At 36.1% G+C, this 26,439-nt stretch overlaps 1 protein-coding gene across 1 annotated transcript in view; it reads left to right on the top strand.

Annotated features, from left to right (window-relative positions):
• Window positions 1-26,439, top strand: part of CNTLN (centlein) — a 336,707-nt gene that overhangs the window by 231,273 nt on the left and 78,995 nt on the right. The window contains exons 17-18 of the mRNA XM_065879183.1: window positions 10,450-10,540; window positions 10,622-10,845. Of these exons, the coding sequence (XP_065735255.1) occupies window positions 10,450-10,540; window positions 10,622-10,845 (315 nt within the window). The remainder of the gene's footprint in view (window positions 1-10,449; window positions 10,541-10,621; window positions 10,846-26,439) is intronic.

Here is a 26,439-nt window from a genome sequence, read left to right as displayed (position 1 = left end):
TTCATTTGCAAATATTTTCTCCCATTGTGAGGGTTGTCTTTTGGTCTTGTTTATGGTTTCCTTTGCTGTTCAAAAGCTTTTAAGTTTCATTAGGTCCCATTTGTTTATTTTTGTTTTTATTTCCATTTCTCTAGAAGGTGGGTCAAAAAGGATCTTGCTGTGATTTATGTCATAGAGTGTTCTGCCTATGTTTTCCTCTAAGAGTTTGATAGCATCTGGCCTTACATTTAGGTCTTTAATCTATTTTGAGCTTATTTTTGTGTATGGTGTTAGGGAGTGTTCTAATCTCATACTTTTACTTGTACCTGTCCAGTTTTACCAGCACCACTTTTTGAAGAGGCTGTCTTTTCTCCATTTTATATTCTTACCTCCTTTATAAAAGATAAGGTGACCATATGTGCGTGGGTTTATCTCTGGACTTTCTGTCCTGTTCCATTGATCTATATTTCTGTTTTTATGCCAGTAATGTATTGTCTTGATTACTGTAGCTTTGTAGTATAGTCTGAAATCAGGGAGCCTGATTCCTCCAGCTCCGTTTTTCGTTCTCAGGATTGCTTTGGCTATTTGGGGTCTTTTGTGTTTCCATACAAATTGTGAAATTTTTTGTTCTAGTTCTGTGAAAAATGCCAGTGGTAGTTTAATAGGGATTGCATTGAATCTGTAGATTGCTTTGGGTAGTAGAGTCATTTTCACAATGTTGATTCTTCCCATTCAAGGACATGATATATGTCTCCATCTATTTGTATCATCTTTAATTTCTTTCATCAGTGTCTTACAATTTTCTGCATACAGGTCTTTTGTCTCCTTAGGTAGGTTTATTCCTAGATATTTTATTCTTTTTGTTGCAGTCGTAAATGGGAGTGTTTTCTTGATTTCACTTTCAGATTTTTCATCATTAGTGTATAGGAACGCCGGAGATTTCTGTGCATTAATTTTGGATCCTGGTACTTTACCAAATGCATTGGTTAGTTCTAGTAGTTTTCTGGTGGCATCTTTAGGATGCTCTATATATAGTATCATGTCATCTGCAAACAGTGACAGCTTTACTTCTTCTTTTCCGATTTGGATTTCTTTTATTTCTTTTTCTTCTTTGATTGCTGTGGCTAGAACTTCCAAAACTACGTTGAATAAGAGTGGTGAGAGTGGGCAACCTTGTCTTATTCCTGATCTTAGTGTAAATGGTTTCAGTTTTTCACCATTGAGAACAATATTGGCTCTGGGTTTGTCATATATGGCCTTTATTATTTTGAGGAAAGTTCCCTCTATGCTTACTTTCTGCAGAGTTTTTATCATAAATGGGTGTTGAATTTTGTCAAAAGCTTTCTCTGCATCTATTGAGATGATCATATGGTTTTTCTCCTTCAATTTGTTAATATGGTTTATTACATTGATTTATTTGCATATATTGAAGAATCCTTGCATTCCTGGAAGAAACCCCACTTGATCATGGTGTATGATCCTTTTAATGTGCTGTTGGATTTTGTTTGCTAGTATTTTGTTGAGGATTTTTGCATCTATGTTCACCAGTGATATTGGCCCATAGTTTTCTTTTTTTCTGACATCTTTTTCTCGTTCGGTTTCAGAGTGATGGTGGCCTCGTAGAGTGAGTTTGGGAGTGTTCCTCCCTCTGCTATATTTTGGAAGAGTTTGAGAAGGATAGGTGTTAGCTCTTCTCTAAATGTTTGATAGAATTCGCCTCTGAAGCCATCCAGTCCTGGGCTTTTGTTTGTTGGAAGATTTCTAATCACAGTTTCATTTTCAGTGCTTGTGATTGGTCTGTTTATATTTTCTATTTCTTCCTGGTTCAGTCTCGGAAGGCTGTGCTTTTCTAAGAATTTGTCCATTTTTTTGAGGTTGTCCATTTTATTGGCATATAGTTGCTTGTAGTAATCTCTCATGATGCTTTGTATTTCTGCAGTGTCAGCTGTAACTTCTTTTTCATTTCTAATTCTATTGATTTGAGTCTTCTCCCTTTTTTTCTTGATGAGTCTGGCTGATGGTATATCAATTTTGCTTATGTTCTCAAAGAACCAGCTTTTAGTTTTATTGATCTTTGCTATCATTTCCTTCATTTCTTTTTCATTTATTTCTGATCTGATCTTTATGATTTTTTTTCTTCTGCTAACTTTGGGTTTTTTTGTTCTTCTTTCTCTAATTGCTTTATGTGCAAGCTTAGGTTGTTTATTTGAGATTTTTCCTGCTTCATAAGGTAGGATTGTATTGCTATAAACTTCCCTCTTAAAACTGCTTTTCCTGCATCCCATAGGTTTTGGGTCGTCGTGTCTCCATTGTCATTTGTTTCTAGGTATTTTTAGATTTCCTCTTTGAGTTCGTTAGTGATCACTTCGTTATTTAGTAGTGTATTTTTTAGCCTCCATGTGTTTGTAATTTTTACAGATCTTTTCCTGTAATTGATATGTAGTCTCATAGCATTGTGGTCAGAAAAGATACTTGATACGATTTCAGTTTTCTTAAATTTACCAAGGCTTGATTTGTGACCAAAGATATGATCTATCCTGGAGAATGTTCCATGAGCACTTGAGAAAAATGTGTATTCTGTTGTTTTTGGGTGGAATGTCCTATAAATATCAATTAAGTCTATCTTGTTTAATGTATCATTTAAAGCTTGTGTTTCCTTATTTATTTTTATTTTGGATGATCTGTCCATTGGTGAAAGTGGGGTGTTAAAGTCCCCTACTATGAATGTGTTACTGTCGATTTCCCCTTTCATGGCTCTTAGTATTTGCCTTATGTATTCAGGTGCTCCTATGTTGGGTGCATTAATATTTATAATTGTTATATCTTCTTCTTGGATCGATCCCTTGATCATTATGTAGTGTCCTTCTTTATCTCTTATAATAGTGTTTATTTTAAAGTCTATGTTTTCTGATATGGGAATTGCTACTCCAGCTTTCTTTTGATTTCCATTTGCATGGAATATCTTTTTCCATGCCCTCACTTTCAGTCTGTATGTGTCCCTGGGTCTGAATTGGATCTCTTGTAGAAAGCATATATATGGGTCTTGTTTTTGTATCCATTAGGCCAGTTTGTGTCTTTTGGTGGAAGCATTAATCCATTTGCATTTAAGGTAATTATCGATATGTATGTTTCTATTCCCATTTTCTTGGGTTTGTTATTGTAGGTCTTTTCCTTCTCTTGTGTTTCTTGCCTAGAGAAGTTCCTTTAGCATTTGTTGTAAAGCTGGTGTGGTGGTGCTGAACTCTCTCAGCTTTTGCTTTTCTGTAAAGGTTTTAATTTCTCCATCAAATCTGAATGAGACCCATGCTGGGTAGAGTAATCTCGGTTTTAGGTTTTTCTCCTTCATCACTTTAAATATGTCCTGCGAGTCCCTTCTGGCTTGCAGAGTTTCTGCTGAAAGATCAGCTGTTAACCTTATGGGGATTCCCTTCTGTGTTATTTGTTGTTTTTCTCTTGCTGCTTTTAATGTTTTCTTTGTATTTAATTTTTGATAGTTTGATTAATATTTTTCTTGGTGTGTTTCTCCTTGGATTTATCCTGTATGGGACTCTCTGTGCTTCCTGGACTTGATTAACTATTTCCTTTCCCATATTAGGGAAGTTTACAACTATAATCTCTTTAAATATTTTCGCAGTCCCTTTCTTTTTCTCTTCTTCTTCTGGAACCCCTGTAATTCGAATGTTTGTGCGTTTAATGTTGTCCTAGAGGTCTCTGAGACTGTCCTCAGTTCTTTTCATTCTTTTTTCTTTATTCTGCTCTGCAGTAGTTATTTCCACTATTTTATCTTCCAGGTCACTTATCCGTTCTTCTGCCTGAGTTATTCTGCTATTGATCCCTTCTAGAGTATTTTAAATTTCATTTATTGGGTTGTTCATTGTTGCTTGTTTCCTCTTTAGTTCTTCTAGGTCCTTGTTAAATGTTTCTTGCATTTTCTCTATTCTATTTCCAAGATTTTGGATCATCTTTACTATCATTATTCTGAATTATTTTTCAGGTAGAGTGCCTATTTCTTCTTCATTTGTTAGGTGTGGTGGGTTTTTACGTTGCTCCTTGATCTGGTGTGTGTTTTTCTGTCTGCTCATTTTGCTTATCTTACTGCGTTTGTGGTCTCCTTTTTGCAGGCTGCAGGTTCATAGTTCTCGTTGTTCTTGGTGTCTGTCCCCAGTGGCTAAAGTTGGTTCAGTGGGTTGTGTAGGCTTCCTGGTGGAGGGGACTAGTGCCTGTGTCTGGTGGATAAGGCTGAATCTTGTCTTTGTGGTGGGCAGGTCCAGGTCTGGTGCTGTGTTTTGGGGTGTCTGTGAACATAGTATGATTTTAGGCAGCCTCTCTGCTAATGGGTGGTGTTGTGTTCCTGTCTTGCTAGTTGTTTGGTATGGAGTGTCCAGCTCTGGAGCCTGCTGGTCGTTGAGAGGAGGTGGGTCTTAACGTTGAGATGGAGATCTCCGGGAGAGGTCTCACCGATTGATATTACACAGGGCCGGGACGTCTCTGGTGGACCAGTGTGCTGAACTTGGCACTCCCACATCAGAGGCTCAGGCCTGACACCTGGCCGGAGCACCAAGACCCTGTCAGTCTCACGGCCAGGTACGTGGGGAGTTTTTGCCTTTTCGTAAGCCTGAGGTCTTCTGACAGTTTTCAGTAGGTGTTCTGTAGGAGTTGTTCCACATGTAGATGTATTTCTGATGTATTTGTGGGGAGGAAGGTGATCTCCTCCACATCTTACTCCACCATCTTGAAGCACCCCCCATCCCTAATATATTTGAAATCTTAAAATATTGACGTTCCAAAACAACTTATTAAATAATTCTTATCATTGATACATCATGTCATCAAAAGTTTTATCTATTCAATGTAAATCAGTGAAAAAATGAAAAAAGGTAATTTTATTTTGTTTAAAACAAAAAGATTACCATTGAAGTAATGTATAAGGTTCTTTAAAAACCTAATTCAAAGTGTTTATTATTTGAGATCTGGCCAGAACTTTAGAGGAAAAAGTTCCAGGGTGACAAAAGTTTATTTTAGTTACTACCATGATGAAGAATTATATTCTAAGTACCTGCTGATTGAGTGGTTGGTTGATAAATAGATTTTATAGAAAACTATTTTGTTATACATTATATTATTGTGAATTTTGTTTAGTTGCAGTCGATTTTGTGCAGCTTGATGAGTTTATAAATAAAAGGAACTCATAATTCTATTCATAAAACAAGAGAGTGTTAGTGTAAACTACTTGGAGTAGATCTGTGTACATTTTTGGCAGTCAGAAAGTAACAGTTGATCAAATTGTACCAATTGGGTTTGGGAAATAGTAGAACTTCTCCCTCACTCCAAAGGTAACCATTATCTTACCTTTAATCACTCCCCTTCTTTTCTTTATAATTTTATTTCTTCTAATATTATGGTTAATTTTGCCTGCTTTTGAACTTTATGGAATCTATAAGGTATGTCTTCTTTTGTTTCTTGCCTTATTTTATTCAGTGATATGTGGTGTTCATTCATTTTTTTTTGTATATAGTATTTCATTGTCCGAATATATCACAATTTATTTATCCATTCTATTGCTGAATTTTGGGTTGCTTCAGTTTGGATTTCTTGCAAATAATGTTGCAATGAATGTTCTTGTAAATGTCTTCCACTGTACTGGTATGGACGTGTCTGTAATGAAATCCCTAGGGGGTAGAATTACTGCACCATAGACTATGTGTTTCTACGATTTTTGGTGATACTGCTATTTTCCAAAGTGTTGTACCCACCAACAGGCTGTAAACATTTTTACTGCTTCTCATCAACATTTGTTATGTTAGTCCTTCTTATCTCAGCCACTTTTGTTTGTATGTTTAGGTGTATCATTGTGGGTTTAGTTTACATTGTGTGATTACTAATAAAGTGTTGAATAATACTTTCTTACAATTATTGACCATTTGGAATTCTTCAGTGAATTGCTTCCTCAACTCTGTGCCATTTACAAATGAGTTGTCTGTGTTTTTCTTATTCATCCGTAGGAGTTCTTACATATGCTACATATGAGCCTTATGTTGATTATATACACTGTAGATATCTTTCCCTACTCCATGCTATGCCTTTTCACCCTTTTTATTGGAATCTTTTGGGGAATAGAACATCATAATTCTATTGTGGTCAAATTTAACAATTTTTTTCGTGTATGAATAACACTTTTTATGTCCTCTGTAATTATTCTTTACCTACTTCAACTTAGATATTTTTTATACTACCTTACTTGTTATCTTTTTCTGTTTTATCTGATTTACTGTTTTGATTTTTGTGTCTGTCTGGCATTTATTTTTGCATGTGATGAATGATAGGGATTAAGTTTTACACTTTGCCCCACTGTTCAACAGCACCAACTTTGCTGTAAATTACACGTGCATATACATGCAGGTATGTCTCTAGACTTTTTCTTCTGTTCCATCAGTATATTTATCTATACCATACTGTCTCATTAAGTTTATTGTATAGTACTCTTGATTTATAATAGAGCAAGTCTCCCACCTTGTTTTCTTTCAAGAGTCTCTTCAGTATTCTTGGTCCTTGGCTCTTTAGAATCAGCTTCTCACAAACAATCCTTTGGGATTTTGATAGGGACTGTATAAATATAAATTTAATAATAAAACTATGAGAAGACTCTGAAAGGTGGAGAGGAGACACACTGGGTAGGGATCTCAGCACTGAGAGAAGAACATGGTTGGTGAGTTCTCTGGGTTTTCATTTTGCCTGACATATCCTGGCCTGGATGCTGAAGAAACCTGCAACTTGGAAAGGCCAATTGGTTAGATGATAAAAGCCCCCTGTAAAACCCTGTTCTCTCTAGTCAAAGGACTAGGAAATGGACAGCCCAGTAAGACAGAAAACTTTTACACAATAACTGTACTACTCTAGCCGAACACCACAGAAAAAATTACAACCCTACAGCTACCCCCACCAGTAAAGACCTAGTGGGGAACCTACACTTTCACTCTCATCTGGCTATAAGAAGGCATCCCTCCTCCTTCTAACAGGGCCCAGTGAGGGGCCAATGGTAATGACTCCCTCAATTTATGTCATTAGAGACCACATAGGGAGCTGGACATCTGCCTCTATCCAGCACTAAAGAGATGCCCCTTTTGTTTCCTAGCAGGGTTCCTCTAGATTTCAGAGGTGAAGTGCAGAAATTTGGACATTCATTACCTCGCATACCTATAAAGCCTCCCACACCCTCCGCACTGTGTCAAGAGAGGCCAAGTTAGGAGCAGAAAAAAAGTCCTGCTCCATTTCACAACCAGGGTGGTATTAGCAGAGGTCTGTGGGGAGCCTGAACTTTCACCCCCACCGAGAGTAATGAGGTGCTCCTCCCCAACCAGGGTGTCAGCAGAGACTGGACTTCTATCCCCAACTGGCGGTAATGAGGTGGTCCTCCTTGCTCCGTGAGTGTGGCATCAGAGGAAGCCTGCTAAAACAAAAGATTTAAATAAGATATGGAGTCTTGAAACATAATACCCAAAATGTCCAGGATATAACTGAAAATCACTCATTATACCTAGCAACCAGGAACACCTCAACTTGCATGAAAAAAAGGAAACAACAGAAGGTAACAGCAAGATGACATAGACAATCCGATTATATGACAGCACTTTAAAGTAGCTGTCATTAAAAATGCTTCAACAAGCATTTACAAACAGGTTTGAAACAAATGAAAAAATAGAACATCTCAAGAATGAAATAGAAATTCTCATCAATGAAATAGAATATATAAAAAAGAACCAAATGGGAAATTAACCAAAAAATAAGATAACTATTTTGTGTCTGCCCCACAGAGGAGGTCATCATTCCCCACCACTCAATTTGATGTCAAGACTGGTGACACCAAACACCCACCAAGAGGGGAAGAAAGGTTTAATACTTACATGATGGAATATAGAACTTAGAAGTGGCTCCACAAGTATGAAAAACAACTGATTTTTGAAAAGTGTGCAAAAGCAGTTCAATAGAGGAAGGATAGTCTTTTCAACAAATAGTGCTGGAACAATTGGAGATCCCTAAACCTATACCTAAACCTCACACCTTATGCAGAAATTAACTTGAAATAGCTCACAGATATAAGTGTAAAACAAATTATAAAACTTTCAGAAGGAACCATAAGAGAAAATCTCTGGGAGTTAAGACTTGCTGAAGAGTTTTTAGACATGTTATCAAAAGCATGATCCCTAAAAGAAAATATCAAATTTTGACTTCATCAAAAATTAAGAACTTTTGCTTTGTGAAAGACCCTATTAAGAGGATTAAAAAGACATACTACAGGCTGGGAGGAAGTATTTATAAATCATATATTTGACAAAGGACTGATATCTTGAATATATAAGGATTTTGTTAAAGCTCAGCAGTAGAAAATCAAACAATCCAAGGAGAAAACAGGTAAAAGACATGAACAGACATTTCACTGAAAAGAATAAATGTATGGCACGTACGCACACATAAAGACATTCAACATCATTAACCATTAGGGAAATGCAGATTAAGACCCTGATGAGATACACATCTGTTAGAACACCTAAAATAAAAAATAGCGACAATACCAAGTGCTAACAAGGATGCAGAGAAACTGGATCTCTTATGCAGTGCTTGTGTGAATATAAAGTGGTATAGCACTCTGGGAAACAGTAGGCAGTTTCTTTAGAAAAAGAAATATTAATCATACGCTTACCATACAACCCAGCTCTCTCACTCTTGGACACTTATAGAAATGAAAATTTATGTTTACCTAAAAAACTTGTACATGAATGGTCATAACAGCTTTATTTTTAATAGCTAAAAACTGCAACGACCAAAATTTTCTTTAATAGCTGAATGGTTAATCAAACTATGATACATCGATACCATAGAATACTACTCAGCAATAAAAAAGGTACAGGCTATTGGTATATACAGTGCCCTAGCTTTGTGACTTCAAATTTCTCATCTGGAGCTGGGGCCTAGGCTTTCTTTCCTTTCCTCCTATATTCTGCTTTGGTATTTAAATTGAATTTCGAGGTCACAAGGGATTATGAGTTGTCCTATATTTTGCTAGCCACTTTGCTTGTCACTTGTCTCTCTGGATTCTTTTTTTTTTTTCGCTGCACCACATGGCTTGTGGGACCTTAGTCCCTGAGATTGAACCTGGGCCCCCAGCAGTGAAAGCCTGGAATCATAACCACTGGACCGCCAGGGAAATCCCTCTGAATTCTTGCTTTACTTTATTTTTGGCCTCAGAATTTCCCTTAACACTTTGTCATGTTTAAAACATGCTTTAAGTGTGCTTCCTTCAAAAGTATAAGAATATTTCTGGATTTCTGATCAATAATAGTACTGGAAATGGAAGCCTCTTTTTTATTTTAGGTCCAGTTAATTTGATATCAAGTCTGGTAACTAATATTGGTAATTTGATAGTTCTATTTTGGATCTTTTTATAGTGGTAGATACATGACCAATGCATAATATTAACTGAATCTTAATAAGGGAATGAAACATTTAAAAATATATTTTATATACTGGTTCTGAAGACAAGTTCAAATGAGATATTTAATGAAACATGGTTCGTTTAAAGGAAAGTAATTCGTTTAAAGGAAAACCCTATCTTAGTTAGAAGTTTCTGGTATTTGTGTTAATAAATCAGTTCTATTACTTTAGGGCCATGCCTTATGTATAATATAGTATAGTTTATATATCTGTTGATATAAAATATATGGCTCGTTGTCAAAGTAACATTTGGTCAAATTTATTTTTTCCTTCCATTTTTATATGTTTCTGAATTGGGTTGTTTGAAAAAAATTCCTTTTTTTAAAGAAATAGTTTTCTAGGTTGATATTTTTCCTGTTTCCCGGGCAATAAATTCTTAAACAAAACAACATATTTTATTATTAGGATTTATAATATTTTGAAACATATTCCTATTTAAGTTTTTGTTTTGGGAAAGCTTTTATAGATTGGTGAAACAGTTTGAAACAAAAGTCAACATGGCTTCATTTTATTTAGTCTCAGCGTGTTGGAATGTCATGAGGAAAAGATACAGATTCAAGGAAAGTTACTTTATTTTCATCAACATTATTTTAGCTTCATTTGTAAGAAGGGATTTGTCATTCTACAATGGAGAACAGTATTTGAGAAAAGGAACTAGATTCCCAGAGAATACATTATTAAATATAGTTATTTTATTTTTGTCACTTTTACTCCTAGCTTTGTAAACTGTTCATAGGTTAAATTTCTACTACTTTTGGGTTCATTTTTGTATTTTTATCTTCTACCTGCTAGGTCAACGTTAGTGCACGTATTACGTTCATTTATGAGTTCTTGGCATCAATTATAGAATTTTATTGTCCAGACTTATTTTTTAACTCTGTACAAATATGTTTTTAAGTAAAGAAATATTGTATACTATGTTGGTTCACTTGAAATTGTTATTGAGTAATAATCTAATTTTTATGAAACTTTCAAATTTAGAATTATTTTCACAAGAATACCAAAAATCCAACTTTTCAAAAGAAGAATAGTAATATTCAAAAGAGTTCACATACGACAGGTCCTACCAGAGGTAAGAATACATACGAAATTAACAATGTCTTTTTGATTTAATGAGATTTTTAAAAAAATTATTAACATTCTTTTTGTATAGTTAACAGAGAAAACTGGAAAAATGTAACGGCCCAGAAGTCAAATAGCAGTATTATTCTATTACGAGAACGTATAGTATCCTTGCAACAACAGAACAGTGTACTTATGAATGCCAAAAAAGCAGCAAAACTGTCTATTAAAGAATATAAAGAAGTCAATGAAAAGCTCCTTCACCAGCAGCAAGTGTCTGATCAGCGGTTTCAAACAAGCAGACAGACAATAAAGGTAGAGGGAACTTTACAAATAAATTCCAGTAGACTATATTTTAAAAATGGATATTTTGTTTTACATGTGTTGTTTGGTTCATATTTGTGTTAGACATGTCTATGAGTTTAAAAATTTCCCAGACACTGCTAACTGCTGAAATGTTTGATATCTAGATTTCTTAAATAAGGTCTTATTAAGGAGAACTCCAAATCTTTTGACAAGTATTTTACTAGAATTCCTTTTCCACTTAGTTTTTTTCTTTACCTTAACATTTTTATGTCATATTTTTTCTGTTATATCTTAGATTTTAAAAGCAGGCTCCATAAATTCATTAAGCTCGCCCATTTGCCCATGTCTAAAACTTTCCGTTTATCATTATAAATCACATTATTAACTAGTAATTGCCCCAGCTCTTCTTTGCAAATACTAGTATAAAATGTGAAGATTTTAATATAAATATCTATATTAATGTGTTCCTATAACACATATGTTTTTACTCAGGTGAGCTGAGTTTTCTGTAACAATTTTTAGACACAGTATACCTTACTGCTGGTTATATAATTTAATCTTAAAGCAAATAAAAAATAACAGATTATTCCTTAAGTCTCTATTCTTTTAAAAAATTTTTTATTGAAGTATAGTGGATTTACAATGTTGTGTTAATTTCTGCTGACAGCAGAGTGACTCAATTATACATATATATTCTTTTTCATATGCCTTTCTGTTATGGTTTTATCACAAGGAATTGAATGTAATCCCTGTGCTATACAGCAGGACCTTGTTTATCCATCCTGTATATAATAGTTTGCGTCTACTAATCCCAAACTCCCAATCCTTCCTTTCCCCACCCCTCCTCCCCCTTGGCAACCACAAGTTCTCTATGTCTCTGAGTCTCTTCTGTTTCATAGATATGTTCATTTGTGTTGTATTTTAGATTTCATATATAAGTGATATCATATGGTATTTGACTTTCTCTTTCTGACTTACTTCTCTTAGTATGAAAATCCCTAGGTCCAACTGTGTTGCTGCAAATGGCATTATTTCATTCTTTTTAATGGCTGAGTAATATTCCAGTGTGTATGTGTGTGTGTGTGTGTGTGTGTGTGTATACCACATCTTTATCCATTCATCTGTCAATGGACATTTAGGTTGTTTCCATGTCTTGGCTATTGTAAATAGTGCTGCTCTGAACATAGGGGTGCATGTATCTTTTTGAATTATAGTTTTGTCTGGGTATATCCTCAGGAGTGGGATTGCTGGATCATATGGCAACTCCATTTTTAGTTTTTAGAGGAACCTCCATACTATTTTCCATAGTGGTTACAACAATGTACATTCCCACCATCAGTGTAAGAGGATTCCCTTTTCTCCACACCCTCTCCAGCATTTGTTATTTGTAAATTTTTAATGATGGCCATTCTGACTGGTGTTAGTTGGTACCTCACTGCAGTTTTGATTTTCATTTCTCTAATAATTAACAATGATGAGCATCTTTTCATGTGCCTATGAGCCATCTGTATGTCTTCTTTGGAGAAATGTCTACTTAGGTCTTCTGCCCTTTTTTGATTGAATTTCTCTTTGCTGTTGTTGTTATTGAATTGTATGATCTGTTTGTATATTTTGGATATTAAGCTTCTGTTGGTCACACCATTTGCAAATATTTTCTCCCAGTTGGTAGGTTGTCTTTTTGTTTTGTTTGTGGTTTCCTTTGCTGTGCAAAAGCTTGTAAGTTTGATTAGTTCCCAATATTATTGTTTATTTTTGCTCTTATTTCTATTGCCTTGGGAGACTGCTTAAGTATCCATTCTTAAAGGTATTTGTGTGTATAAGGAATGATTTATTGTTTACACAGAAGTAATATTTTCATCATTCTAGAAAATAATTTTTAAACCACTATCACACATAATTTTAAATTATAAATTCCCTACTTCCAATATCTAGTGGTTTGATTCAAGCAATGCTTAGAAATGTTTTACTTATAAAAGATTAGTGGTATACTAGTTGTACTAACAGGAACTGTGTTTGGCCTTTATTCCAAGAGTGGACTTATACCCAATCTTGACCCATGTTCCACACTTACACTGGAAGTTACTTTCTATGATCTGGTTTTTATAAATGTATTAACACTTGTTTTGTGACCTAACATATAGTAGATCTTGGAGAATATTCCATTTGAACTTGATAAGAATTTGTATTTTGCTGTTGTTGGGTTGGGTGTTCTATATATATCTCTTACATGTAGTTGGTTAATACTGATGTTCAACTCTTCTGTTGTTGCTGGTTTTCTGTTCAGTTTTGTCAATTATTGAGAGTGAGGTAAATGAAGTATCAATTATTGAGAGTGGGTAAAATCACCCACTATTATTATTTTTGGCAGTAACTTTAATGAAACATAATTCACATACCAGACAATTCTATCATTTAATTCAGTGGTTGTTACAATATGGACAAAGTTGTGCAACCATCACCAAAATCAATTTTAGAACATTTTCATAACGTCAGAAAGAGACCCTGAACCCTTTGCTTATCATCCTTCCATTTCCCCATCTCTCTGAGCCCTAGGCAATCACTAATCTACATTCTGTTTATTTGGATTTGCATATTCTAGACATTTAATATAGATGGAATCAACAATATCTGGCCTTTTGTGTCTGGCTTCTTTCACTTAGCATAATGTTTTCAAAGTTCATCCATGCTGTAGCATATATCACTATTAGTGTAAGGACTTTGAAAATTTACTCTTCCATAAAAACAATGGAAAAAGGGCAAAAATTGTTGAGAATCAACATTTTCATAACACTGGGTACAGAACCAAGTCTTCTAAGTGTTAATGTAATATTCCTAAGGGAATTAATAGATGGTTCAAGGAAGTTACAGGTTTTCTAAGCTGAAAAGATGAATTCCTTATCTTTAAAAAGATTGAAGATCAAGCAGAGGTATTTTACATGAAAACTATAAAGCATTTTATAGAGACTCTGTGTGCATATTAGGGATCACTTACAATTCTTCAGTGAAACTCTGGAAATTAACCATACTTGCAAGGATCTAAGGAGTGTTTATTCAAGAAAAACAAATGTGTCTAGATAAGAACAGGAAACTTTGATGGAACAGGCATTTTAATTTGTCCCAGGTCAGCAATAGTCTTGGAAAAACAATAGTGCATGTTCCCCATGCATCCTGGCAGCTACCAGAAGAAGCAGAATGGAACTGGAGCTCCTTGTAAGCCTCATTCCCAATTAATTGTCATTATTTGCTCTATCCAGTGGTTCTCTGGAAGACCCCAGGCACTCTGATCTCATTCAGTGTGGACAGCTCTCTTCTCGGCAGGGAGGGGTTGGTGGATGGGGTTGTCAGCTACAGTACAGGCAAGTGTCTTAACTTCAGGTTGCCTGAGGGTGATGGATTCCAGTTTTCGTCAAACAATATATTAACCAAATAGCTTGAATGGGGAATGAGATGCCCATAAGAGTTTTGAAAGGCTCTGACATATTCTTGGGAATCTAGAGGACACATGCATTCATAGAGCTATGTGCATGCTCAGAAAAGAAATGAGAAAACCCAATCTCTTGCCTCTATCTTACCTTAAGACACCATATAAGAAGACAGTCAATGTTAAGGCAGTATTATTCATAGCAGCATTATTAATAATAGCCAAAAGGTAGAAACAACTGAAATGTCCATTTGTTAGTGAGCGGATAAACAGACTGTGATATATTCATATAAGGAATATTATTAAATCACCAATATTAGTGAAATATTGACACACAATATAATATGAAAGAATCTTAATTTTTTCTTCTTTTTGGGTGCGTTGGGTCTTTGTTGCTGCACGCAGGCTATCTCTAGTTGTGGCTAGCAGGGGCTACTCTTCATTGTGGTGCACGGGCTTCTCATTACGGTGGCTTCTCGTTGCGGAGCACAGGCTCTAGATGTGCAGGCTTCAGTAATTGTGGGTCGTAGGCTCAGTAGTTGTGGGTCGTAGGCTCAGTAGTTGTGGGTCGTGGGCTCAGTAGTTGTGGCTCACGGGCTCTAGAGCGCAGGCTCAGTAGTTGCGGCACACAGGATTAGTAGCTCTGCAAGATATGGGATCTTCCTGGACCAGGGCTCAAACCCGTGTCCCCTGCATTGGCAGGCAGACTCTTTTATTTTTTTTTCATATCTTTATTGAACTATAAATGCTTTACAATGTTGTGTTAGTTTCTGCTATACAACAAAGTGAATCAGTTATATGTATACATATATCCCCATATCCCCTCTTTCTTGAGCCTCCCTATCGCACCCCTCTAGGTCATCACAAAGCATCAAGTTGATCTCCCTGTGCTATGCAGCAGCTTCCCACTAGCCATCCATTTTACATTTGGTAATGTATATATGTCAGTGCTACTGTCTCACTTCATCCCAGCTTCCCCTTCCCACCCTGTGCCCTCAAGTCCATTCTCTACATCTGTGTCTTTATTCCTGCCCTGCCACTAGGTTCATCAGTACCGCTTTTTTCAATTCCATATATATGGGTTAGCATACGATATTTGTTTTTCTCTTTCTGACTTACTTCACTCTGTATGACAGATTCTAGGTCCATCCACCTCACTACCAGAAACTCAATTTCATTCCCTTCTGTGGCTGAGTAATATTCCATTATGTATATGTGCCACATCTTCTTTATCCATTCATCTATTGATGGACATTTAGGTTTCTTCCATGTACTGGCTACTGTAAATAGTGCTGCAGTGAATATTGTGGTACATGTATCTTTTTGAATTATGGTTTTCTCGGTGTATATGCCCAGTAGTGGGATTGCTGGGTCATATGGTAGTTCTATTTTCAGCTTTTAAGGAAACTCCATACTGTTCTCCATACTGGCTGTATCAATTTAAATTCCCACCAACAGTGCAGGAGAGTACCCTTTTCTCCACACCCTCTCCAGCATTTATTGTTTGTAGATTTTTTGATGATGGCCATTCTGACCAGTGTGAGGTGATACTTCATTGTAGTTTTGATTTGCATTTCTCTAATGATTAGTGATACTGAGCATTCTTTCATGTGTTTATCGGTAATCTGTATATCTTCTTTGGAGAAATGTCTATTTAGGTCTTGTGCCCATTTTTGGATTGGGTTGTTTGTTTTCTTGAGCTGCATGAGCTGCTTGTATATATATATATATATATATATATATATATATATATAAATTTTTTTTTTTTTTTTTTTTTTTGTGGTACGCAGGCCTCTCACTGTTGTGGCCTCTCCCGTTGTGGAGCACAGGCTCCGGACGCGCAGGCTCAGCGGCCATGGCTCACGGGCGCAGCCGCTCCGTGGCATGTGGGATCTTCCCGGACCGGGGCACGAACCCGTGTCCCCTGCATCGGCAGGCGGACTCTCAACCACTGCGCCACCAGGGAAGTCCACTGCTTGTATATATTGGAGATGAATCCTTTGTCAGTTGCTTCGTTTGCAAATATTTTCTCCCATTCTGAGGGTTGTCTTTTCGTCTTGTTCAAGATTTCCTTTGCTGTGCAAGAGCTTTGAAGTTTCATTAGGTCCCATTTGTTTATTTTTGTTTTCATTTCCATTTCTCCAGGAGGTGGGTCAAAAAGGATCTTCCTGTGACTTATGTCATAGAGTGTTCTGCCTATGTTTTCCTCTAAGAGTTTCATAGTGTCTGGCCTTACATGTAGGTCTTTAATCCATTTTGAGTTTATTTTTGTGTATGGTGTTAGGGTGTGTTTTAATTTCATTCTTTTTGATTTGTCTATCCATTTATCCCAGAACCACTTATTAAAGAGGCTGTCTTTTCTCCCCTGTGTATATTCCTGACTCCTTTATCAAAGATAAGGTGACCATATGTGCATGGGTTTACCTCTGGACTTTCTATCCTGTTCTATTGATCTATCTTTCTGTTTTTGTGCCAGTACCATAGTGTCTTGATTAGTGTAGCTTTGTAGTATAGTCTGAAGTCAGGGAGCTGGATTCCTCCAGCTCCGTTTTTCTTACTCAAGATTGCTTTCGCTATGCAGGGTCTTTTGTGTTTCCATACAAATTGTAAAATTTCTAGTTCTAGTTCTGTGAAAATTGCGATTGGTAATTTGATAGGGATTGCATTGAACCTGTAGATTGCTTTGGGTAGTATAGTCATTTTCACAGAATTGATTCTTCCAATCCAGGAGCGTGATATATCTTTCCATCTCTTTATGTTATCTTTGATTTCTTTCATCAGTGTTTTATAGTGTTCTGAGTACCGGTCTTTTGCCTCATTAGGTAGGTTTTTTATTTTTTTGTTGCGATGGTAAATGGAATTGTTTCCTTAAATTCTCTTTCTGATCTTTCTTTGTTAGTGTATAGTGTAATGCAAGAAATTTCTGTGTGGTAATTTTGTATCCTGCTACTTTACCAAATTCATTGATTAGCTCTAGTAGTTCTCTGGTCACATCTTTGGGGTTTTCTATGTATAGTATCATGTCATCAGCAAACAGTGACAGTTTTACTTCTTCTTTTCTGATTTGGTTTCCTTTTATTTCTTTTTCTTCTCTGATTGTAGTGGCTAAAGCTTCCAAAACTATGTTGAATAATAGTGGCAAGAGTGGACATCCTTGTCTTGTTCCTGATCTTAGAAGAAATGCTTTCAGTTTTTTACCATTGACAATGATATTTGCTGTGGGTTTGTCATATATACCTTTTATTATGTCGAGGGAGGTTCCCTCTGTGCCCAGTTTCTGGAGTGTTTTTATCATAATTGGGTGTTGAATTTTGTCAGAAACTTTTTCTGCATCTATTGAGATGTTCATATGGTTTTTATTCTTTAATTTGTTAATATGGTGTATCACATTGATTGTTTTACGTTTTATTGAAGAATCCTTGCATCCCTGGGATAATCCCACTTGATCATCGTGTATGATCCTTTTCATGTGTTGTCGGATTCTATTTGCTAGTATTTTATTGAATATTTTTGCATCTATGTTCATCATTGATATTGGTCTATAATTTTCTTTTTTTGTAGTATCTTTGTCTAGTTTGGGTGTCAGGGTGATGATGGCATCATAAAACGAGTTTGAGATTGTTCCTCCCTCTGCAATTTTTTGGAAGAGTTTGAGGAGGATAGGTGTTAACTCTTCTCTAAATGTTTGATAGAATTCACCTGTGAAGGCTTCTGGTCCTGGACTTCTATTTGCTGGAAGATTTTTTTTTAAGTTTTTTTTTTTCTTAACATCTTTATTGGAGTATAATTGCTTTACAACGTTGTGTTAATTTCTGCTTTATAACAAAGTGAATCAGCTATACATATACATATATCCCCATATCTTGCATCTCCCTCCCACTCTCCCTATCCCACCCCTCTAGGTGGTCACAAAGTACCAAGTTGATCTTGCTGTGCTATGCAGCTGCTTCCCACTAGCTATCTGTTTTACATTTGGTAGTGTATATGTATCAGTGCTACTCTCTCACTTCGTCCCAGCTTACCCTTCCCTCTACCTGTGTCCTCAAGTCCAGTCTCTATGTCTTTATTCCTGTCCTGCCCCTAGGTTCTTCAGAACCTTTTTTTTTTAGATTCCATATATATGTGTTAGCATATGATATTTGTTTTTCTATATCTGACTTATTTCACTCTGTATGACAGACTCTAGGTCCATCCACCTCACTACAAATAACTGAATTTCTTTTTATGGCTGAGTAATATTACTTTGTATATATGTGCCACATCTTCTTTATCTGTTCATCTGTTGATGGACACTTAGGTTGCTTCCATGTCCTGGCTACTGTAAATAGTGCTACAATGAACATTGTGGTACATGACTCTTTTTGAATTATGGTTTTCTCAGGGTATATGCCCAGTAGTGGGATTGCTGGGTCGTATGGTAGTTCTATTTTTAGTTTTTTAAGGAACCTCCATACTGTTCTCCATAGTAGCTGTATCAGTTTACATTCCCACCAACTGCAAGAGGGTTCCATTTTCTCCACACCCTCTCTGCTGGAAGATTTTGTTTCCTGTAAATGTATTTATTTTATTTATTGATTATTATTTTTGGCCTTGTTGTGTCTTCGTTGATGCATGTGGGCTTTGTCCAGTTGCGGCGAACAGGGGCTGCTCTTTTTGCAGTGCACAGGCTTCTCATTTTGGTGGCTTCTCTTGCTGTGCAGCACAGGCTCTAGGCACGCAGGTTTCAGTAGTTGTGGCACACAGACTCTAGAGCACAGGCTCAGTAGTTGTGGCGCACAGGCTTAGTTGCTCTGCAGCATGTGGGATCTTCCCGGACCAGGGATCGAACCCATGTCCCCTGCATAGGCAGGCGTTTTCTTAACCACTGTGCCACCAGGGAAGCCCTGGAAGATTTTTAATTACAGTTTCAATTTCATTACCTGTGATTGGTCTGTTTATATTTTCTAATTTTTCCTTGTTCAGTTTTGGAAAGTTGTAGTTTTCCAAGAATTTCTCCCTTTCTTCCAGGTTGTCCATTTTATTGGCATATAGTTGCTTGTAGTAGTCTCTTAATGATCTTTTATATTTCTGCGGTGTCAGTTGTAATATCTCCTTTTTCATTTCTAATTTCATTGATTTGAGTCCTCTCCCTTTTTTTCTTGATGAGTCTGCCTAAAGCTTTATCAATTTTGTCTATCTTCTCAAAGAACCAAATTTTAGTTTTATTGATCTTTGCTATCATTTTCTTCTTTTGTATTTCATTTCTTTCTACTCTGATCTGTATGATTTCTTTCCTTCTCCTAACTATGGGTTTTCTTTTTCTAGTTGCTTTAGGTGTAAGGTTACATTGTTTATTTGAGATTTTTCTTGTTTCTTGAGGTGAACTTGAAATCCTATGTACTTCCCTCTTAGAACTCCTTTTGCCGCTTCCCATAGGTTTTGGATTGTCGTGTTTTCATTGTCATTTGTTTCTCGGTATTTTTAAATTTCTTCTTTGATATTTTCAGTGATCTCTTGCTTATTTATCAGTGCACTGTTTAGCCTCCGTGGATTTGTGTTTTTTACTGTTTTTTTTTTCCTGTAATTGATTTTTAGTCTCATAGCGTTGTGGTCAGAAAAGATGCTTGATAATATTTAGTTTTCTTAAATTTTCCAAGGCTTGATTTGTGACCCAATATGTGGTCTATTCTGGAGAATGTTCCATGTGCACTTGAGAAGAAAGTATATTCTTTCACTTTTGGGTGGAATGTCCTAAAAATATCAGTTAAGTCTGTCTGGTCTGTTGTGTCATTTAAAGCTTGTGTTTCCTTATATTTTTTCATTTTGGATGATCTGTCCATGTTGAAAGTGGGGTGTTAAAATTCCCCTACTGTGATTGTGTTACTGTCAATTCCCCCTTTTATGGCTGTTAGCATTTGCCTTGTGTATTGTGGTGCTCCAATGTTGGGTGCATAAATATTTAAAATTGTTATATCTTCTTCTTGGATTGATCCCTTGATCATTCTGTAGTGTCCTTCTTTGTCTCTTGTAATAGTCTTTATTTTAAAGTCTAATTTGTCTGATATGAGAATTGCTATTCCAGCTTTCTTTTGATTTCCATTTGTAGGGAACATCTTTTTCCCTGCCCTCACTTTCAGTCTGTACATGTCCCTAGGTCTGAAGTGGGTCTTTTGTAGGCAGCATATATACGGGCCTTGTTTTTCTATCCATTCAACCAGTCTGTGTCTTTTGGTTGGAGCATTTAATCCATTTACATTTAAGGTAATTATCAACATGTATGTTCCTACTACCATTTTCTTAATTGTTTTGGGTTTGTAGTTGTATGTCTTTTCCTTCTCTGGTGTTTCATGCCTACAGAAGTACCTTTAGCATTTGTTGTAATGTTGGTTTTGTGGTACTGAATTCTCTTAACTTTTGCTTGTCTGTAAAGGTTTTAATTTCTCCATTGAATCTGAATGAGATTCCTGCTGGGTAGAGTAATCTTGGTTGTAGGTTTTTCCCTTTCATCGCTTTAAATATGTCCTGCCACTCCCTTCTGGCTTGCAGAGTTTCTGCTGAAAGATCAGCTGTTAACCTTATGGGGATTCCTTTTTATGTTATTTGTTGCTTTTCCCTTGCTGCTTTCAATATTTTTTCTTTATATTTAATTTTTGATTGTTTGATTAATATGTGTCTTGGCGTGTTTCTCCTTGGATTTATCCTGTATGGGACTCTCTGCTTCCTGCAGTTGATTGACAATTTCCTTTCCCATATGAGGGAAGTTTTCAATATAATCTCTTGAAATATTTTCTCAGTCCCTTTCTTTTTCTCTTCTTCTGAGCCCCCTATAATTCAAATGTTGGTACACTTGATATTGTCCCAGAGGTCTCTGAGACTGTTCTCAATTCTTTTCATTCTTTTCTCTGTGTTCTGCTCTGTGGTAGTTATTTCCACTATTTTGTCTTCCAGGTCCCTTATCCTTTCTTCTGCCTCAGTTATTCTGCTACTGATTCCTTCTAGAGAATTTTTAATTTCATTTACTGTGTTGTTCATCCTTGTTTGTTTGCTCTTTAGTTCTTCTAGGTCCTTGTTAAATGTTTCTTTTATTTTCTCCATTATATTTCCAAGATTTTGGATCATCTTTACTATCATTACTCTGAATTCTTTTTCAGGTAGACTGCCTATTTCCTCTTCATTTGTTTGGTCTGGTGGGTTTTACCTTGCTCCATCAGCTGCTGTGTATTTCTCTGTCTTTTCATTTTGCTTAACTTACTGTGTTTGGGGTCTCCTTTTCACAGGCTGCAAGTTCGTAGTTCCTGTTGTTTTTGGTGTCTCCTCCCACTGGGTAAGTTTGGTTCAGTGGGTTGTGTAGGCTTCCTTTTGGAGGGAACTGGTGCCTGTGTTCTGATGAATGAGGCTGGATCTTATCTTTCTGGTGTGCAGAACTGCGTCTGGTGGTGTGTTTTGGGGTGTCTTTGACCTTACTATGATTTTAGGCAGCCTCTCTGCTAATGGGTGGGGTTGTGTTCCTTTCTTGCTAGTTGTTTGGCATGGGGTGTCCAGCACTGGAGCCTGCTGGTCGGTGAGTGGAGCTGGGTCTTAGCGTTGAGATAGAGATCTATGGGAAAACTCTCACCTATTGATATTATGAGGGGCCGGGAAGTCTCTGGTGGACAGATGTCATGAACTCAGCTCTCCCACCTCAGAGGCTCAGGCCTGACACCAGCCTGGAGCACCAAGACCCTGTCAGCGACATGGCCAGGTACATGGGGAGTTCTTGACTTTTGGAAATTCTGAGGTCTTCTGCCTGTGTTCCGTCGGTGTTCTGTAGGAGTTGTTCCACATGTAGATGTATTTTTGATGTATTTATGGGGAGGAAGGTGATCTCCATGTCTTACTCCTCTGCCATCTCGAAGATCCTTCAGATGGATGAACCTCATTCAGAGATTCAATGCTTACAACTTTATATCCTCCAAATTCAGCAAAAATCACTTTCAATGGAAACCCACTGTACAATTGCTTAGGATTATTTTCTGTTGTCTGAACCTCTTCTTGTGCAAGTCTTCTGGGACTGCTGCACAGAGCCTACTTCCATCTAAACCGAAAGCCCATTCTAGACTCTTTTGTGACTCACATTGCAGGCCTCTGACTTTTCAAACATCCTTCCTCACAAACTATCCATCCACCCTTTAAAACTCTTCCATCCACAAGCCCCAAGAGAAGAGGATTCGTACAGGTAGGAGGTGTACCTTCTAAGGTAGTTTTCCCGTCTGCCCTCCAAGTCCATCTCTACAGCCCTCATGTCTGCCAGGCACTCCCCAGAGCTAAATAAGGGACAAGGCACCGCTTGAGGGCCAATGGCCTAGTCGACCAGCTGCCTGGACCATGGGGAGGAGAGTCTTAATGAATTCTTGATTCCCCTGCCCCCTGAATCAGATACAGCTAAATTCTGCAACAGCAGATTTTTCTTCTCAGAAACTTTTTTGGTAACATCCATCTGAAACAAAGCAGGTTCATTTTAGGATTTGAGATTTCAAGTTTGCTTCGTCTCTTGTCCAATTACATAAACCAATTAATCTTAAATAAGTTTAATCTATCCCCAAATAAAGGACTTTTGCCAAGTGTCAGAATCTGGCATTAAAAACCACAGAGCATAACCTAGTCAACAAATACTTTGGGTCTTTAGGTTAATTTAGCAAATAAACATTGAACATAACTACTAAGTCTGAAGTAAACCGTATAATTTTGTATTTTGTGGATCTCCAAAACACCATTTTCGTCTACAGAGATTTATATGGTTACTATTGTATCCTAAACTTATATTTGTCTTTGCTTTATATTTATTTACATAACAGCCTTTATTAAAAAGATTGAAAGTGTTTATAGTTCAGGACCCATTTTTTTCTGTCAGGAATTGTAGAATTTTAAATAGCCTCATTTCCATTTTTATGATCTGTGTTCATGCCTCGTAATAATGAAGTAGAAAACTAGTACTCTCTTATTGTACTTCATTGTTAATCTCCAGAGTTTTCTTTTATCTTACCCCAATAGCTTGTGTAGTACACATTCCTTGTAGGGTATTCAGTTTATATATGTCAGATTCTCTAGGGCCATGGCTTTTGCCAGATGAAGCACTTTTGATTTTGAGGCTGATGAAACACAGTGCTATTATTGATCTGTGCATGACATAGCCTGTCTCTCTCCTAGCAGAGTGTAGCAACATTTATCCAGGAATTTGTGAAATGTCACTCGGATCATGTTCGAAAGGTAAACTGTGCAAAAACCAGGATCCGAGCTGACAATCCATGTGGAATTGGACGTGACCGTCTTATTCCTACGTCCTATCTTCTAGATGAACCAAGTGATATTTGTAACAGAATGTCTGTGCCTTTTATTAGACTTTGTTAGGAACTATTATTATCACTCAGAACACAATGTACTGTAAAATCATACTCCCTATACTGTTTTCAGTTTCACTTGTGATCTTACCACAGAAAATATTAAGAAAATGTGACCTGAAAACATCACTTAGAAATTTAGTCTCTGTTTATAATGAACCAGTGTTATAATATACTGCACAGTCTTATATTCCTAGTAGTGTTTTCACTTTGTATCAATATACTTTTAGGAAAGTATCTCTCATTAAAATATCAACATAACCGGAAATGACAAATTATAACATTTTTCTCACTATGGGATTATTATGATTTTTAAATATGCATATATTTTAGTGTTTGATTTTAAATGCCTAAAATATTGGTTTGCACATGGATAGTTATGTATGTTTATATTGGTTATAATTCAATTTAGTTTAATGCACCAAATACATGTAAGACTCTCTAATAATGGGATATTCAATAATGAATTAAACATGATCCTTGTCCCCTGTATAAGATACATTAGGGAAGTTGGACATGTGTACCATCGTACAAGGAAGCTCTTATATATATAGCATGTATGTAATATATACCATGGACATGTAGTGGACAAAGACAGACTGTTATTCATTGATGTCATTATTTAGTAAGGCTTTTGAAGGTGATGGCATTTGGGCTTAGACTTAAAATTTGATTTGATTTTGAAAGGTTTGTGTGTAGAACAAAATCATTAGAAGAAAGAAAGCTTGGAAAAGCATCAACATGAGAAAGTAGATTGTTGAGACTAATGAGTAATCCAATATATCTGTGGTTTTCAACCCTCGCTGCATGCTGTCCTCACCTGGGGAGTTTTAAAAATACCTATGCCCAGGTCTTATGCTAGACCAATTAAATTAAAATAACTGGGGTGGTCCCTGCACCTTGCTAGTTTTTGAAAGCTCTCAGATGCTTCTGATATACAGTGAGGACTGATACTAAAGTTCAAGAGAACAGAAATTCAATGCAAGTAGCTAGATAAGAGATAGTTTAAATATCAAGGCAAAAGATGATAAGTATTTAGACAATACTAATAGAAAAAGTTAGAAAAAAAGCAGGAGATTTTGCATTGGTTTAACACACAGAGTTTGATGACCAATCATATAGGGAAAGGTTTAAAAAGTTAAATCTTTAAGGTACCAGTGAGGATTCTAATTAAAGTGAACAGAAAGTTGATGATAGAATATATTTGACAATATAATATACTAATTATTGTGGGGTAGTGGGAACCTTATATGAAAACATACCAAGAAGTTTGGATTAAAATATAACAATTATTCTTATAAATGCACACCAGAATTTGCCAAAAAATAAATGTAAAACCGTAGGGGCTAACAATCATATTGACAGCTTACCATTGTAGCCAAGTGCAGTTTGTCACTGAAATGAAGATATCAAGTGAGCAGTAGGATAACTGAGTATAAAATTTAGAGGAAAGGGCTGGGCTGGAGGTATGAATTTTGGAGTTAGGAGTATTTAGATTATATTTAAAAACATGAGGCTGAATGGGATCACCTAGGGAATGAAGGCAAATAGGAAAAAAAAGAGGTACCAGGTCTAAGCCCTGGGACCTCCAACCCTTAGAGTTTGGGCAGATGAGGAAGGTCCAGAAAAGGAGAGGCCAGTTAACTAGAAAGAAAACCAAGAGAAAAGAGTATTGAAGAAGCCAAATGATGAAAATATTTTGAGACGGGAACAACCATCTGTCAAATGCTGCTGATTAGGATGAGTCCATGAGAAGAACTGAGAAATGAGAAGAGAAGGAGAATAATTGAAGAATGTAATTAAATGTGCATGTATTTTAGTTATTTCAATGAGTTTTGCTATTAAGGGAATCAGAAAGCTTCTAAAATATAAACATTTAATAACTTAGGTTCAAAATAAGTAATGTAAAAATTGATAACTTCAGCACTTTTAAGATAAAGCTGAAAAAAAGTCATTAAGGATATACATTATTTGAAGAAAGCAATAAAAAGTCTTGCTCTAAATATTTACCAAAAATGGTCACATTACTAGGCCAAAACACAGCTCTCCACAAATTTCAAAAATTTTGTATCATATTAAAAATATTGCCGAACACAAGTGAAATTAGAAATGAGTTTAAAAAGTTAAGTTTAAAAATTCTGATGCAAACTTATAGAGACATTTCTGAATAACTAATGGGTCAAAGAAGAAGATAAAATGAAAATTGAGAAAATACTTCATACTAAATGATAATGAAACAATACATATCAAAACTTATAGAATGCAGGCAAACTGGTACCTATATGGAAATGTATACCTTTAAATACTTATACTAAAACTACAGAAAAGCTAAACTTTGATCAGCTAACCATTCAATTTAAGAATGAGGAATTGAACAAACCCAAGGAAAATAGAAGGAACTATTAACATAAGGGTAAAAGTTAATATTGTAGAAAGCAAAGATGCAGTAGACATAATCAAGAAAAACCAAAGTTGGATCACTGAAACTAATAAATTGACGAACAATAACCCATGTTGATGAGGATGTAAATGAATTGGAACTTTTATACATTGCTGATGGGAATGTAAAATGGAACAGCTATTTTGGAAAACAGTTTGGCAGTTCCTCAAAAGGTAAAATGTAGAATTACTGTATTACCCAGCAATTTCATTCCTAGATATATACCCAAGAGAAGTGAAAACATAAGTTCACACAAAAATGTGTACATGAATGTTTATAGTAGCATTATTCATAATAGCCCAAAAGTGGAAACAACCCAAATGCACATCAACTGATGAATAGAGAAACAAAATATCCGTACAGTGGATTATTGCTCTGCAATACAA

This window comes from Phocoena phocoena, chromosome 6 (assembly GCF_963924675.1).
Source record: "Phocoena phocoena chromosome 6, mPhoPho1.1, whole genome shotgun sequence".
Classification (NCBI taxonomy): domain Eukaryota; kingdom Metazoa; phylum Chordata; class Mammalia; order Artiodactyla; family Phocoenidae; genus Phocoena; species Phocoena phocoena.
The sequence above is the reverse complement of the archived record's forward strand: the minus strand, read 5'-3'. Positions and strand labels throughout refer to the sequence as shown.